Source organism: Microtus oregoni, unplaced genomic scaffold, assembly GCF_018167655.1.
Source record: "Microtus oregoni isolate MIOR12 unplaced genomic scaffold, Mior012 000050F_011, whole genome shotgun sequence".
Lineage (NCBI taxonomy): Eukaryota > Metazoa > Chordata > Mammalia > Rodentia > Cricetidae > Microtus > Microtus oregoni.
The window spans coordinates 207067-222459 of NW_024543235.1; the positions used below are offsets into that span (position 1 = coordinate 207067).

A 15393-nucleotide genomic window follows, 5' to 3' on the forward strand; every position below is an offset into this window, starting at 1 on the left:
TTTGGACCACTCTTGTCCTACTGAATGGTGATTGTCAGGGCAGGATACTGCTGCTTCTCGCAACTCTGACAGACAGTTTTTCAAAGAGTCAACCATCTTTTAAAGTAATGCTTCCATCTAAAAGACTATCCGACTAAAAGTACTATCCAGCTAAAAGTACAAGTAAAAGCTCTTGTGTCCTGTTGCAATAAAATATTTTATACTGTGTGTGTGTGTGTGTGTGTGTGTGTGCGTGTGTGTGTGTGTGTGTGCGCCTGCGCACATGCATGTGTGAATGTGATGAAATTAACCCCATGCTTTGGAGACTGACCTTCAAGTTACAATGTCTAACAATGTTGATGGGAGAGGGAGAAGGCAAGAAAGAAACAGAGACCAGGAGGAAGAGGGAAGGAGAAAGGGGGAGAATGAGGACGGGAGGGAGGGGAGAAGGGAGGAGACATGAGGAAAGAAAGAGACAGAATGGTTATGTATATGCTTATGTAAGCCAGTGATTTTAGGGAGAGAGGGCCCAGCCAGTCAGTCCAGGAAAACGTGTGGCAAGAAAGTGGCCCACCTCCTAACTTTGGGACATTAGCTCTATCTTGTAAAGGGAAATTCTAAATAGTGTTCTTCTTCCCCACCCAAGGGATTTTTCTGCAAAGAAGAGAAAGACTTTGACAATTGGTGTAGCCTTGTTCAGAAGGTAAGGATGTATGGATTAAAAAAAAAAAGTGCAAACATGAAAGCTACTAAATCTGGCTCCGTTTAAAGATTACTTATACATAATAACAAAACCATTCTGACATAATTTGGTTGCAAGAGGAGGAAACTAAGATAACAAAGAACCTGTCGGTTGTGGAAAACTCTGCATAAGTTTGGGACAAGTGAAGAAAGTCAAACCTGTGAGTGTGTCAGCTAAGTGGGACACTCAGTGTTGAAGGTGAACGCTGCACCTTGCTAAGGCCATGTGGCACCAGAAACGTTCAGCTAACATTGGGCTGTTTTAACTTCAAACTGCAATTTCTTCCCTACTATGTTATGGATCACCAGTTAGGAGCACTGCCTGCTCTTTCAAAGGTCCTGAGTTCAATTCCCAGCAACCACATGGTGGCTCACAACCATCTGTAATGAGATCTGGTGCCCGCCTGAGGAAGAGACCTGGTCAGTCGTCCTCATCAACTTAGACCATGAGACCCAATATGGACAAGTTCAAAAGAACTGACATATATGGGCTGCTCATGTATGCTTCAGCATTGCCAGGGCATAAATTTCAAAATTTCATTTTCGTGTTTGTAACATTGAGATGGTTAAACAGACTGACATGCTTCTAGGTGTTTAGTGATTCATTTATAATGCAGTATATACCATTGTGGTTTGGAGGACATTTTCTTCCACTAACTGGGTTATTTATTTAAGATACAGGCATGTGGCCACTGAAAGGGATCAGAATTTGCAGAAGTCCATGATGAGTGATTCCTTTTGGCATATTGTGTAGAAGAGAATTATTGTATTAACTCACCAATCTCTGTTTCCCTCGTTGCCAGTCTCTAACACATACGAATGAGATGTTATATATTGATATGTGTTCACTGAATGAACTTAGGGAGATCATAGAAAATATTTTTTGAAGTGTCTGCTGGGGTACCAGACATGAATTTCTGTCTTCCAAAACCAAAGAATTGCAGGATCCCAGCGTGCTGTATACAAATGGAGGGAATCTTTTTCTTCACAGTGAACAAATGACTAACACTGATGTCCCTAACTGAATCTGTGACCTCAGATAATAAATAGCTTAGTGAAACGAAATGGAGATTTTACAAGAATTTATTTATTTGAGAGAAGTTATTGTGCATTGCCCAGGCTAGCCTGGAACTCAGTATGAAGCCTAGGCTGGCCTTAAGCTTGTGATACTTCTCCTTCAACTTCTGATATACTTAGATTATAGATATGCGCCACTATGCCCAGTTCAAGAAAAATATGGTTTGTTATCACTATTGCTGCAGTTCTGAGGACTGAACCCATGTCCGAAAGTGCTCTGTCACAGAGCTATATCCCCAGCGCAAGAGAATTAGTATTCCTTTCTAATGGGAAAATCAAGCGGTCTTATTGCTGTAGCTATGTAAATATTATTCGCAAAGAAGACATGTAATGTGTTTTATATATAAACACATACCCAATGTACTTTGTTCACATTCTCTGCCATTATCCTCTCTTACCCTTCGCATCAAACTCTTTCTTCTCAACAAGTTCCCCTTCTGCCTTCACGTCTTTTTTTTTGTTGTTGTTGTTTGTAGCCATTATATTTACTTAGAGTTGCCTGAAGTACTTGAATAAGAATAACTTACCAGTGGCTTCCACTGAGGAATATGCCCCCACACATGCATTCAAGAGTTATTCTTTAAAGATCCATGCTTATTACGTTTACTTACCTGTCTGTGTAAGTTTGCCCTGTGTACGCAGGTGCCAGTGGAGCCCAGAAGAGGGCACTGGATCCTCTGGAGCCTTAGGTACGGGTTGTAACCTGCCCATTGTGGGTGCTCAGTGCTAAATTTGGTTCTTCTGGAAGAGTAGAAAGTGCTCCTAACCACTGAGCAAAGTGTTCAGCTCCAAAGATTATTTCTCTAAAGGAAGCGTTTCCATTTCAGAATGTATCAATGCTATATTCGTGCTTAAAGCCAGAATGACAATTTCATGATGACTGTATCATTTAAACCAAGACGAATTTGGACTAGATCCGAAGGCATGCAGTTGTGTACCAGAATTCTCTTGGGGCATATTTTGTTTTGATTAAATGACTTTTTTGATTATCTCCCCCCTACATTTGGGTGAACCTGTATACCTAGTGAATTCCCTGAGCCCCGTGACTGGATCAGTTCACACTGGGCTCCATTAGCTGTCTGCTCCAGTGTCCTTCTGGCCTTGTCAACCGGATCCAGCATCGATGCCTTCATTGAGGTCTTCAGATGATGCAAGTGGAGGATGAATATGTTTGCTGGGTCCCACCTGCCAGCTACTGGACTACTCTCAGGGTTCAGGCTCTTGAACTGGCAAGTAAACAGACATTTACAGCTGTTCCTTTGTCTACCCAGGAAATTCTAAAGGAGAATTTGAGGATGTTTGAATTAGTTCAGAAGCATCCATCACATTGGCCTCCCTTTGTACCTCCAGCCAAGCCGGAAGTGACAACCACAGGTGCAGGTAAGCTGTTTCTGTAAGCTCTCAGCCAGCAGACCCATATGTTGCAACTGTCTGCTGAGATAAAAGCAATTATGGCTCATACTGCTGATGAAAAAGTGAAATTTCTACTTGTCTAGCCTGATTCTTTTAATCTTTGAAGAAGCTGATGTTTGTTCATTTGAAAGACTGCTAACCAAAAGAACACAACACGCTGTAAAGGATTTGTCATTGCAATCTCAAGATGACTAGAATTTGTTTTTATAATAGTGAATCCCAGACCTGGGAACTCAGAAAGTACCTTGAGGTTTGGGTTGGTAGTTGTGTGCCTACAAACACTCAGAATGATGAGGCTGGAGGATCGTAAGTTCCAGGGCAGCTTGAGCTACATCCCAAGACCTGGTCTCAACAAATAAATAAAATGGCAGAAAGACAAAGAGGTGCCATAGTGAGCCTTAATCAGACCACCGTGAGCAGCTCTGTATAAACAGGCCTGGTTGTTTCATGTCTTACAGAAAATGTCTAATTCTTTATAGTAGTCCTATTGTACATTTCCTCCAGACAAACCTCGCCTTATCAAACTGATTCAGATAGGCAAAGCAGCAGTGGCTGGGTAGTATCTTGATTGAGAACATCAGCCCAGGTGTCAAGTGTTTCTACTTTCTCATCTTTGTGTTCCAACAGAATTCATAGACTCTACTGAGCACCTGGAGGACTTTGACCTGGAGGAAGATTTTGAGATTCTGAGTGTGTAAGATAGCGAGAACTCAATGTGAAGGTCTTCTGCCTTTCATCTGACTCCACAAGAACTTGATACATAAAACTTTTTTGGTCAACAAGTGCCTGATATGCCAACAGCATACAAACTCAATACCAATTATGACTGAGCCAATTATGATTTTTCAGAAATAAAAAAAAATCAGTGGCAACAACACTTCTCTGAAAAGAAAAAGTCATGGCGTCTAGAAGAAAGATTTGTAATCCGTTGCTTCCAGCTTGTCTTACATGGGGACAGCAAGTCTTCAGCAGCTGGAATGGGAGCATTTGGAAGACAGACAGTGGCTTCCATCTTACTGCAAGCACCAGCAGATGAAAGATGGTTATACTGTTCTTCTTCATCCTTTCAGGTGTGACCTCTTTGGGGATAAGTACTAAGAAGAAGCCTGTTTTCTTGCTCAAATAATAAAATAAGTAAACCAGGGAGAAATACTCTTGTTAAATTATTTGAATGTGTACTTCATGTAATTATAATTTTTACCAAAATATTTGTCAAAGAAAAGATGTCAAATGTATACCTCTTAATTGCCTTCCAGTTTGGAAGAACCTATTCAGTAGGCCACAGTTGCCAGCCTTTCTGATGCTTTTGTTTGATGTCACCATATCCTTAAGTCAAACCATGATTACTTGAATCAGAGGTGAGCAAACTTTTTCTTTAAAGGAGTAGATAGATAATATTTTAGGCTTTGTAGGGCATGTGGCCTTTGTCGTAACTATTCTGTGCTGTAAAAACAGCCTTAGACAATATGCATGTGACTAAGCATGGCTGTAATCTAATAAAACTTGATTTACAAAAGGAAGTGGAGGGCTGGCTATGGCCTTACCAGTCGCTCACTTAGTGTTCATTTTTGTTTGAAGGATGGAATAAATTGTTTGAATTATATTGTTTTGAATGATAACTATATTTAGAAAGAATTATTCATATGGTGACATTTAATCTGTCCATTAAATACATGTCCAAGTCATTGAGGACCAACAGCTTTTTAAGTTTTGAAGCACAGACACATGAGATTATTGTGTTGAACATGTGTTGTGAAGGATGCTGTTCTCCACAGCATCTCTCTGTCTTCCTTCCGTTGCCCCTTTCAGTTTCACATGGGTCTGCATTTCATCTTCATCCTTTAAAGAGTTCCACAGGAGGCCAGCATCTGGTGTCTTGAAACTAGCACTGACCAACCCATTTATTTCCTTAGGTTCCATCTTTTTCTTTCCCTTTTTTCCTTTTCCTTCCTTTTTCTTTTTGCCAGTATCTTATGTATTCTATAGGTTAAAAATTCAAAAGATGCAAAATGGTATTCACTGAAATCTCTCCCTCCCACAGGTCAGTTTCCTTCCCTGAAAACTGCTGGGATATTCTTGTTTATCCTTCCCCAGGATTGCTTTATGCGTATGTAAACACACACACATGTTTAACTTATATGCACTTGTAAGATACGCATATTGCAGACATCTAGTTTAGATTTAGTTTTTCTGTATCTATTTGTGTATATGTGCCTGTGTGAGCATATGCACCTGTGTGTGTGTGCACAGCTCGGCGAGCAGATGGAGGCTTGAGGAGGGGGGCCTCGGGTATCCTCTTCTATCATTCTCCCCGTAGTCTTTTCAGAGAGGATCTCTCCCTGAACCTGAAGCTCACATTTTCTTGGCTAGGATGGACGAAAGTAAGGTCCAGTCACCTTCCTGTCTCTACTTCCCTTGAAGCTGGGCTTCAGACACACACAGAACTCCTGGCTTTTTTATGTGGGTGTTGTGATCCTGTCTCCAGTCCTCAGATTGTGCAGTAGGTACTCTTCACTGCTGAGCAGTCTCTCCAGTCACAAGATTTCGTTTCGTTTTCATTATTTATTTTTTCCTTGCTTTTTTTAGAGCCAGGCTTTTTCTGTGTAGAAGCCCTGGCTGTCCCGGAACTAGCTCTTGTAGACCAGGCTGGCCTCGAGCTCACAGAGATCCGCCTGTCTCTGCCTCCCGAGTGCTGGGATTAAAGGCATGCTCCACCAACATGCAGCAAGATTTCATTTCTTGGACTTCAGTATTTCCCTACTTTTAATTTATCTGTAAATGATTTTTAGGCCACTGAAGGATAGAAAGTCCCTTCTTGAACTCTAGCATGTGATAAAGATAGAAGCGCGTGTGTGCTTATTGTAAAGTATGTTGTGGGCCTGTTAACCAGGAGAAACTTTCTGCCCTTTGACTTAATCATCTTCCAATTTTCCCTGTTTCAATGTTTGCTTATAAAGTTGAGTGAGAGTAGATTTTAAAAGAGTCTCAAAGTCAAACATTCACATTTCATTAATTTTATTTGCTATGTACAAAGCTAACACCATCCTTTACTTATGTAGGAGGTGATAATGACAACAGCTCAGATTATACTAGTTATGCTTTGCTTGTGTGGGCACAGTTTATATAGTACCCAAAGAAGTGCAATCACCCGGAAGGGAGTGCTTCGTGTCCACGGAACTGAGTGTGTTCTAGGCAACTGCTAATTAAAATAGATCACTTCAAACAGCAGGTAGTATGGGCAAAGTATACCTCATGGGCAACTCAGACTGTGCCTTGGGTCTGCTAACAGTGGTGTGTGCTGGATTTTTATGTGATTTTGGGGAAAAAAAACTTGCAAATAGTTTAAAAGGCTACCTGTGAAAGAGTAGTTGGATGGCCGGCCATTTTCATTGGAAAGTCTTGAACAGCCTCAGAATGCAAGGAGCCAACTCACTGCAGCCTCAGTTTGCCACCCTGCATAGATCTGGGTGGCATTTGGAGTAATAAGGGATTTCTGAGAAATGGGGACATGAGATTTACCTTTTTGTTCCTGGAGTTAAAAGCAAAACTGACAGTTCCATATCTATTCATCCCTCTGCCCTAAGCCAAGAAGAAAGAGAAGTGGTTCTCATTTCCTACTGAGAACTTGGTCACGTTTACTGCATCCTTTGTTCTACTTTGGACCAGATCAAGTTGTCCATCTCTTTGGCTGTGGAGAGATCCAGTCAGGAGGCAGTGGTTTGTCTAGGACCAAATGCTGGTATTTCAGCTTTTCCTAGTCAAGACAGGGCATGGAATTAACAAACTCTAAAAGGAATCACAGCTCAGTTCTGGCTGGCTCCTCATCTCAATTCTACTGCCTGCCTAGATACAGCAGGCTGCCTTAAGTAGGCAGGGCTAGCCCTAGGCAGACCTGAGCTGTCCGTAATGTTCAGCCAGAGCCATACTTTTAGGGTGGAAAGCCTGAGTTCTAGTTTAAGTCAAATAATGTGTGGTGACATCTCATCATAAAGAAATAACTTAGCTGTGATAAAGAGCTTCCTGGTCAAGGCAGTGAGAACTCTAGCAGTCTTTGAAAATGGCGGTCCAGCACATCTTTCTGAGGTAACCATGGATAATCACACACATGTCCAAATGGAACATTAGCAGCAGATTGATGAACATAGAGCTGCGAATCCTAGCACAGTGGGCTCATCTGTTGGGCCTGAGGGTTGGGATGCCCAGTGTCCAGTAGTCCAGTCCAAATGAGACTCTGATGTACAATTTGACAGGCAAATGGGTTCAGGCCTTCCTTTCTCAGACAGCCCAGATTTGTGAGGTGACTGTTGTGAGGGGGTAGGGAGGGCAGGGGCCGTATGACAGACAACACCCTACAGGTGTTTCATGCACACCTGGCAGCGGCTCACCCTGGTGTGGAGCTGCCCGGTTTTCAGTGTTTCCGAAACAGGCTCTTCCCAGAACTGCCGTCTCTCCTCCACTGCGGTTAGCCAGAAACTATACTTGTTGGCAAAGTAGTGGCAGGTGCCACGGGCACCGCTGCACTCAATGAAAGGAGTGGCCCGGAAGTCCTCAAGGCAGGAGCCAGGGGAGACGAGGGACTGGCCTCCGCCCTCAGCCCCGGCAGCAGTGTGCTGAAACAGAAGGGAGGGGACCGTGGGGGCGATGCCAGAACTCAGAGTGGATGAGCCCCACGTCCTGTTCTTAAAGGACTGCATATGTGCTGCGTCTCAGAAGTCTGGACCCTGAAATCACTCAGCTTCTAGGCGGCATGTTGAACCTAGGCTTTGGGAGCAGGTACTGGCCATCCCCCCTGAGGGAGCTGTGGGATGAGTCGCCTGCTCCTGGCTCCTTTGTACCCTCCTAACCATGCTGCGTAGCCAGTGATCACCTTTCACCCAGTGTTTTCCCATCTGTTCCTATCACACAGGCTTCCCAGCTATGTGAGATTTGCCTTCCTTGACTCCCGTGTTCCACAAATATGTGTAATTTGACAATTTTTATTAAATTATAGTTATTTATTTAATGTGCAGGTTGGTTCTGGAATCAAACTTTGGCTTAGTGACAAGTGCAGATTATATGTGTTATATTCTTCCTTTGATAGTGACAAAATGGAAGAACACACAGAGTAAGGCCTTGGCTTGCGACTCATCCATGTTCTCAGTCCAGAACACCAGGTTTAAATTGCTCTCCTTCCCCCACAACCACAAGGGGTTGGAATTCCCATCTTCATCTCTCTTTATGTTGAATTCTAAGTGTACCTGGAGCCTAAGATCCATGAAAGCCTGCCCTGAGCGCTTCTCTCCCACCATCTACCTCTGTCTTCACTCGGGGACAGAATGGTTCAAGGCCTTACCATGAGGAAGGAGTAACCGATCCAGAGGCTGCGCCAGCCCAAAGGGCACTGTGGGATGGTGATGTCTTGGCTGTGCACAGCAATGGCTTGCGAGGGTGCCTCACAAACAGAGCAGCGGCTGATGTACTGGGGAATCTGGCTCTGACCCACAGGCATCATGGGAATGGGGGCAGTCGTGGAGAGCCAGTAGGACTTATCATTGCGTCTGGCATAGTGGCACACTTCATTGATGTTGCAATAGATGAATGGCATGGTGCTGAATCGGGGCAGGCAGGAGCCAGCAAACCCTGGGAAGAGAAGATGGGCAAGGATCGGCTAAGTGGTGGCCAAAGGGCAGGGGCACAAGGCCCGAGTAGCTGACGATGTGACTTTCCACCTAAATGCTTTCCCAGAGCATGACAGCTCTCTCCTACAGTTGGGTGACTCCGGTCTGTACTGGAGCCTGAGGATCAAATCATTTCATAAATATACCAGGGGAGTTGAATAATGACGAGAATCTCTTGATAAAGTGAATAATCACTCTCTAATTAATTTGCTTTGTCAAACCAATATTTAATAGATGGAATTCACACTTAAGAGTTAGCCCACCTGCTGCTAATGCAATTAATCCCGGAGTAATCACCTAATCACTGCTGCTCTGCGGGGCACGCTACTATTGTTATAACTAATCACTGATACTTAATGGAGGCTTAAATACATTTTACATTATTTGATTCATGAATTCCTTACACCACTCTATGTGACACGTACTAGAAATAGTTCAGCCCCATTAAGGGAGGATAAAAGCTTGGAGAGGTTGGATAATTTAGCTAGGGTATGTAGCTTTGAAGTGGTAGGACTTTGAGTCAAATTCCTTTTGACCCCAGAGCTGGTGCTTGTGGCTGACTTCACAACCACAGGTCTAAAGGGCTGGGAAACATAAGAGGTCAGTTCTTGCAGGGACAGGTAACAAGGACTGTATGTCAGAGCCAGTACTTACCCAGGTCCTGGTTATGGGCTTTCTCCTGCCCCTCCACGAACAGTAAGCTGTAACCCACCCACAGCCGGCTCATCCCTATGGGGCATAGCGGCACCTGTTCTGACTGACTGTGTTTGACCAGTGTGTAGCCCACTTGCACACTGTGCCCTGGCATTCCAGGTCTCCCAAAGGGACCCTGCTGCCCTGGAGCACCTGAGAAGAAAAGAACATACAAGTAAGTATGGCACAGATGACAGTGACCCTAGCCACTCTTGGTCCTAAACATTGTATAAGGCACATCATATATATGTACCGAGCCACATGATCCTGGTGTTCCCAGGAGCTGGCACTATTATCCGTCCACTCTTCAGATTGGGAAACTGAGCCCTGAGCTGCCATAGGTACAAGATCAGCAAGCTAGGACACCAACTCACGTGTGTCCAGATACACAGTTCCCGTTATTAAGAGTACACCATTGTCCCTTTCTAGCCACTTGGCCTTGGATTCTAAGAGTGAGTCTAGTGGAAACCTTCTCCTGAACAGCCTTGAAGTCTCTCCCAGGACATAACTAGCTGCCGAATCAGAAGCATTATAAATAACATTAGCTTTAGAAGGATAAAGCTTCATTCCCCTCTCTTGGCCATGAACTGCAATGTTTTGCTACTGAGCCTCGGAAGTATTCTCTACCAAGGACAACAAATCGTTTGTCCTTGGTAGAAAAGATAAGTAGTAAAACAATGGGCAGACAGAACTCATCTCCAACTTGATCTACCTCTCCATCCATGTCAGAGGAAGACAAAAAGACATGAAAAGCAAAGCCAGGAAGATCAGGAGTTTGAAGTGAGCCTGAGTTACATAATGAGTTTGAGGGCAAACAGGGCTATGCAGCAAGACACTGGTCCGTAACAAAGCTGGAGAACCCAGGCAAGGATTTGACGAAGATTTGCAAGAGTTTGTTGCCTTCCTGAGTGCTGTAGGACTTCCTTTCATAGACTGGAGGCTGTGCACTGTGCAGGGTAGAAGGGCAATGCGGTGCTCCGGATAAAAAAATGGCCCCCATAGGCTTATACAGTTGACTGCCTAGTCACCAGGGAGTGGTACTATTTGAGGAAGATAAGGAGGTGTGGCCTGGTTGCAGAAAGTCTGTCTCTGAGGGTGAGTTTCAAAAGCTTAAACCCAGCTGAGGGTTTCTCTCCCTCCCTCCTCTCTCTCTCTCTTTCTCCTATGAAGGAAGTGTGTCTCTAAGGGTGGGTTTCAAAAGCTTAATCCCAGCCGAGGGTTTCTCTCTCTCTCTCTCTCTCTCTCTCTCTCTCTCTCTCTCTCTCTCTCTCTCTCTCTCTCTCTCTCTCTCTCAGATCAGGGTATAGCTCTCAGCTGCTGCTCCAGTTCTTACCCTCCCGCTACCATGCTCAGTCCATGACTATAATGAACTAACCCTCTGAAACAGTAAGCAAGCCCCCAGTTAAATGCTTTCTTTTGTAACCGTTGCCTTGGTCATGGCATCTCTGCACAGCAATAGAACATCAAGGTAGACAAGAACTCAGCCTGCGAGCCCCCTCACAATGGCAAATTCACCACAGGATTGACTAGGTCTCTAAGTTTTGTTCACCTGACCTTCAAATCCCGGAGGTCCTTGTAGTCCAGGGAGACCAGGATCACCTAGGATTCCAGGTGAGCCTGGAAGCCCACTGGGTCCATCCTTGCCAGGAATGCCAGGTAGACCTTTAGAACCTGTAGGAGAGAAAAATGCACAAGGCAGGGGGAGGATCAATGCGGAAGTCTAGAGTCTTTGTCCTAAGACTCATGTGAAGTGCAAGAGAGAGAGATAACTTGCCCCCGCTGGAGCAAAGCTAGGACTTAGAAGCCAGGTCTCCTGTCCCCAGCCCTGTGCTTTCTCCTTTGTCACTCAACACATCTCTATCTCCGAACAGAACATTAGAGATGGCAAGCTATCCAGGGGAGACTCCCATGTTCTCTGAAGACTGTTCTACTGGAAACTTCGCCTCAGTCCCTGGCATCCATATACCCAAAGAGTCTGGAATGTTCTGATGGAAGTTCCACCCCAAACACCCTCCCTCTTTCTCCCCAAACCCTGCCACATCTCAGAAAGCTCACCAAATGATGACCCCTCCCCCAGAGATGCTCAAGACCACTTCCACGAGGTATTTAAAGTGCCCCTCAAAAAACAGACTGTAGTTTTTCAATCTCTCTTCCCTGGCTCCTCTCTGAGAGGCTGGAAAATCATCCAGGAGCATTTTATCCATTAATCCTGGGCTTTTTCTAATTCCATTTGATTTGGTCTGATTTGGATTGCTGCATCAGCAGAGAAGCTTATCAGGGTGCAGGAACTTTTCAAAGACCAGTATAAACACGCCCCATTGGCTTTCTGGATTTTCCCTTCCCTGGCATGGAGTGTGAGAGTCTTGTGAAGTAGCAAGAGAAAGCTTGATGAAGGTGCCTTCTCATAACTGGGTCAGGGCCTAGAGAGATGTCTCAGAGGTTAAGAGCACTGGCTGTTCTTCCAGAGGTCCTGAGTTCAATTCCCAGCAACCACATGGTGGCTCACAGCCATCTGTAATGACATCTGATGCCCTCTTCTGGCCTGCAGGTACATATGCAGGAAGAACACTGGACACATTAAATAAATAAATCTTAAAAGAAAACGGAACTAGGTCAAGCCACAGTATCTTCAGCTTCCTAACCAAGGCTTTCCAGCTCCCCAGGAGTCCCCCTTTTCTAGTGTCATTCTTACCTTGTGGACCCACAGAGCCTTGAGGCCCAGGGTCTCCTGTGAGGCCAGGGATACCGTCAATGCCTGGAAGACCCAAAAGTCCTGGAGGAGCCTGAATAGCTTCGGAAATTGGTGTGTGTCCTGGCACACCCTGGGGGCCTGGAAAGCCTGAAGGCAGGTGGGGAAATAGTGGTGTCAGGCTGGGAGCAGAGGAGGGGCACGGATGTCCCTCCCTCTGTCTGCCTCCAGGACAGACCACATAACCCTTGATGACCCTTCTTAGTGGCTTGGTGGGTCCCTGTGGGCAAGGTAGGGACCAAGTCATACCCAGGTTGACTCCCCATAGCTCAGTATGGAATCTACTAGGTGGAAGGCACTTAGGAAATGTCTGCTAGAAATAGAGTAGACTGAGACTTGGCTCAGGAATAGAGCAATAGGAATAGAACTTATACATTGGTCATAATGCAGCACCAAAGATGCTGTAGAGATGTATCCAACCCAAAGGTGCAGTTGGCATCCCAGCCTAAGAGCCCCACCCAAGTCAGTTACTTTACAAGTAGAATAACTTGTTCACTGCTTCATTAAGCAGGTATTTCTTAGGTGTTGACTATCTGCCAAGGTCCTGGGAGGTATGAGATTAGAGCAGTGAGGGACAGATTGTGGCTCGGTGATGAAGATGAACAATGTACAATTTTTCATCATGCAAATTTTAAGGACTGTGAAGGAAGTAAATGGCGCAGATACAATAGGAGGGAACATGGGGTGGTATGGGTAGAGGGGTCTTCTTTAGAGTCGCCAACAGATGCTCATAACCAGAGACTGTTAAGCTGAAACTTGAAACATCAGAAGTATCAGAAGGAGCTAGACATTTAAGAAGCGAAGGGCAAGAGAGCATCAGGAAACATGTACAATATTGATGCGAATGTAAACTAGTGCGGGTACCATGAAGATCAATATTGGAGCTCCTCAAAGAACTAGAACTAGAAGTGCCCTATGATCCAGCTGCACCGTTCCCAGTAATATACCCACAGGACTCCCAAGGCAGCACACCACTGAGATACCTGCACATCCAGGTTTCTCCCTGTAGTGTTCACAATAGCCAAGGTTTGGGACCAGTCTAAGCATCCACTACCAAGATGGATGGACGAAGGAAATACGGCACATACACACGAAGGGATGTTCTTCGGTCATAACGAAAGGAGAAGTGTGCCATTTACAAACAAACGGATACATGGAGAGCACCATGCTATGTGAGATACAGAGAGACATACATACATACGCATGACATGAACAGAGGAGGGGACTAATGAGGGAGAAGGGAACTAGTAGGAAGGAGAGAAGGGGGCAACAAGAAGGTCACTGGGAGAATAGTGGAGAGGCCAATGAACAATAAAGGGAGTTGCCACACATGATTTTATGGGTTATAGTTAGTTCATTTTAATGCCGTGAATAGAACGATTTGTTTTTTATTGACAACTGTATGTGAGAAAATGATTGTTGCTGGGAGGAGGCGTGCTACATGAGAAATGCTGCTGGCTTGGACCTCCAGGTAGCTGCAGCGCTGGTGTAAAGGGAGCAGGTATAAGGCATTGTTAGGGGATCTAGCTCTCAGGGACTTCTGATGGGCTGAATGCCTAGGTAGGATTGAGGACAGAGAGAAGGCTGCTTTTCTGAACTGTGAAAATGAGGGTAGGAGTCTAGAAGCCACGCAGAAGTACTCCGCGCGGGGGGGTGGGGGGTGTCAGTGGCAGAACCCATGGCGGCTAAGCAATAAGGCCCTTCAGTCCTAGGAGCAGTTGGGGACAGAGGCATCTCCAAAGTAGAGAAACTCCCTCCTGGGTTAGGGAACACGATCCCCATTTGCTTTTGTGGTGTGGCTGGACAGCTTGGCTTCTAAAAGAACCTCAGCCTCATGCCTCACCCCTTCCCTCCACAGCTCCGGCTTGGCCTAGACTCACCTCTTGGCCCTGCCTTCCCCTTCATCCCAGGAAATCCTGGGTCTCCTGGTGGCCCAACCTTGCCAGGAGTCCCCATGAGGCCAGGCTCTCCTTTCATGCCTGGCAAGGGCCAAAGGAAAACAGGTCAGGTGTTGACATGGTGACGAGGGAGACCAGACAGCAAAAAACCCTTCCACGGGTTGTACTTGGGGACCACCGTACTATGCAGTGGTGATTGATGGGTCTTACAGTGGGTGGAACAGACCTACCTTTCAGCCCTAGGTCTCCAGAGAGGCCAGAGAAACCTGGAAGTCCTTGTTTTCCCTTGAGCCCTTGAAGGCCTGGAATTCCAGGGAAGCCAGCCTCTCCAGTGTCACCTTGGTCTGAGGATGGGCCAGGGGGACCTGGAGGTCCTGGAAGGCCTGGGCGGCCTAGGGATAAGATTGGAAAAGAAATGAAGTGTAGGAAGATGGGAAGCTGTTGAAAGCCTAGGTGCTTAGGTGGCCAAAGGCCATTCATAGTTGAGGGTTTTTGTTTTTTTGCTGTGTATGGAGTCCCCATGCCCTGGCTTTCTGAAACACTTCAGCAAAATGCAGCCAGTTCTAGTCCCTCAGATCTTGGAGGAAGGGAGTAAGTTGCGGCCCAGCAGATCCACACATGCTCAGCATCAGGAAAAGGGCTGCATTATATAAAGCATATATGCAAACATCCAAGTCGGGGGGCCAGTTCTATTTAGGGCTACTTGTTTTTACCTCGTTCTCCATCTAGGCCTGGCCGCCCAGGGTCACCAGGCTGTCCTGCTATGACTGAGGGCAAGGAGATGCCTGGGGCTCCAGGGGGACCAGCAGGACCTTGGAGACCTGGGAAACCTACAAAGAATAAATAAAATGGGGCTTGGTGGGCTTCTTATGTTCAGGAGAGGGTAGAGGGAACTCAGAAAATGGAAGCTATTAAGGTAGCTGCAAGACCAGCGGACACCAGCAGAGGGCTCTTCTCTCTTCAGCCGACGTTTCCAGCGAGCAGACAGCCGTAAATAAGAACGGCTCTTCCTTTCCAGCTGGAGCTTCATTTTATCTGAACAGAGCTGTGGAAATTTCTAGCTCCTCGATTGCACTGGTGATGGAAGTATTTTAGGTTGCTTTTTCTCCAAATCATAAACAAAAGAAGGCATGGCCAAGCAGCTGGATTTTACGTTTCCCAAGTGTTGTTATTAAACACACCGGTC

The 15393-nt window shown here is 45.5% G+C and overlaps 2 protein-coding genes across 5 annotated transcripts in view; one reads left to right on the forward strand and one right to left on the reverse strand.

Annotated features, from left to right (window-relative positions):
- Positions 1-4886, forward strand: part of LOC121436953 (cysteine protease ATG4A) — a 55673-nt gene extending 50787 nt beyond the window's left edge. For 2 of the 4 annotated variants that reach the window (XM_041636866.1, XM_041636867.1), the window contains exons 11-13: positions 626-682; positions 3069-3177; positions 3838-4879. In XM_041636866.1, the coding sequence (XP_041492800.1) occupies positions 626-682; positions 3069-3177; positions 3838-3908 (237 nt within the window). In that variant the 3' untranslated portion in view covers positions 3909-4879. Of the gene's footprint in view, positions 1-625; positions 683-3068; positions 3178-3837 lie in introns of all 4 variants that reach the window. The other 2 variants (XM_041636869.1, XM_041636868.1) reach the window with 2 other exon arrangements.
- A 1337-nt stretch (positions 4887-6223) lies between these two features.
- The window catches only part of LOC121436956 (collagen alpha-6(IV) chain-like), a gene marked incomplete at its 5' end in the record, with an annotated part of 57656 nt that continues 48486 nt past the window's right edge, over positions 6224-15393 (reverse strand). Inside the window, 8 exons of the mRNA XM_041636874.1 lie at positions 6224-7820; positions 8543-8829; positions 9522-9713; positions 11115-11231; positions 12253-12399; positions 14190-14288; positions 14438-14599; positions 14921-15037. Coding sequence (XP_041492808.1) covers positions 7560-7820; positions 8543-8829; positions 9522-9713; positions 11115-11231; positions 12253-12399; positions 14190-14288; positions 14438-14599; positions 14921-15037 — 1382 coding nt within the window. The remainder of the gene's footprint in view (positions 7821-8542; positions 8830-9521; positions 9714-11114; positions 11232-12252; positions 12400-14189; positions 14289-14437; positions 14600-14920; positions 15038-15393) is intronic.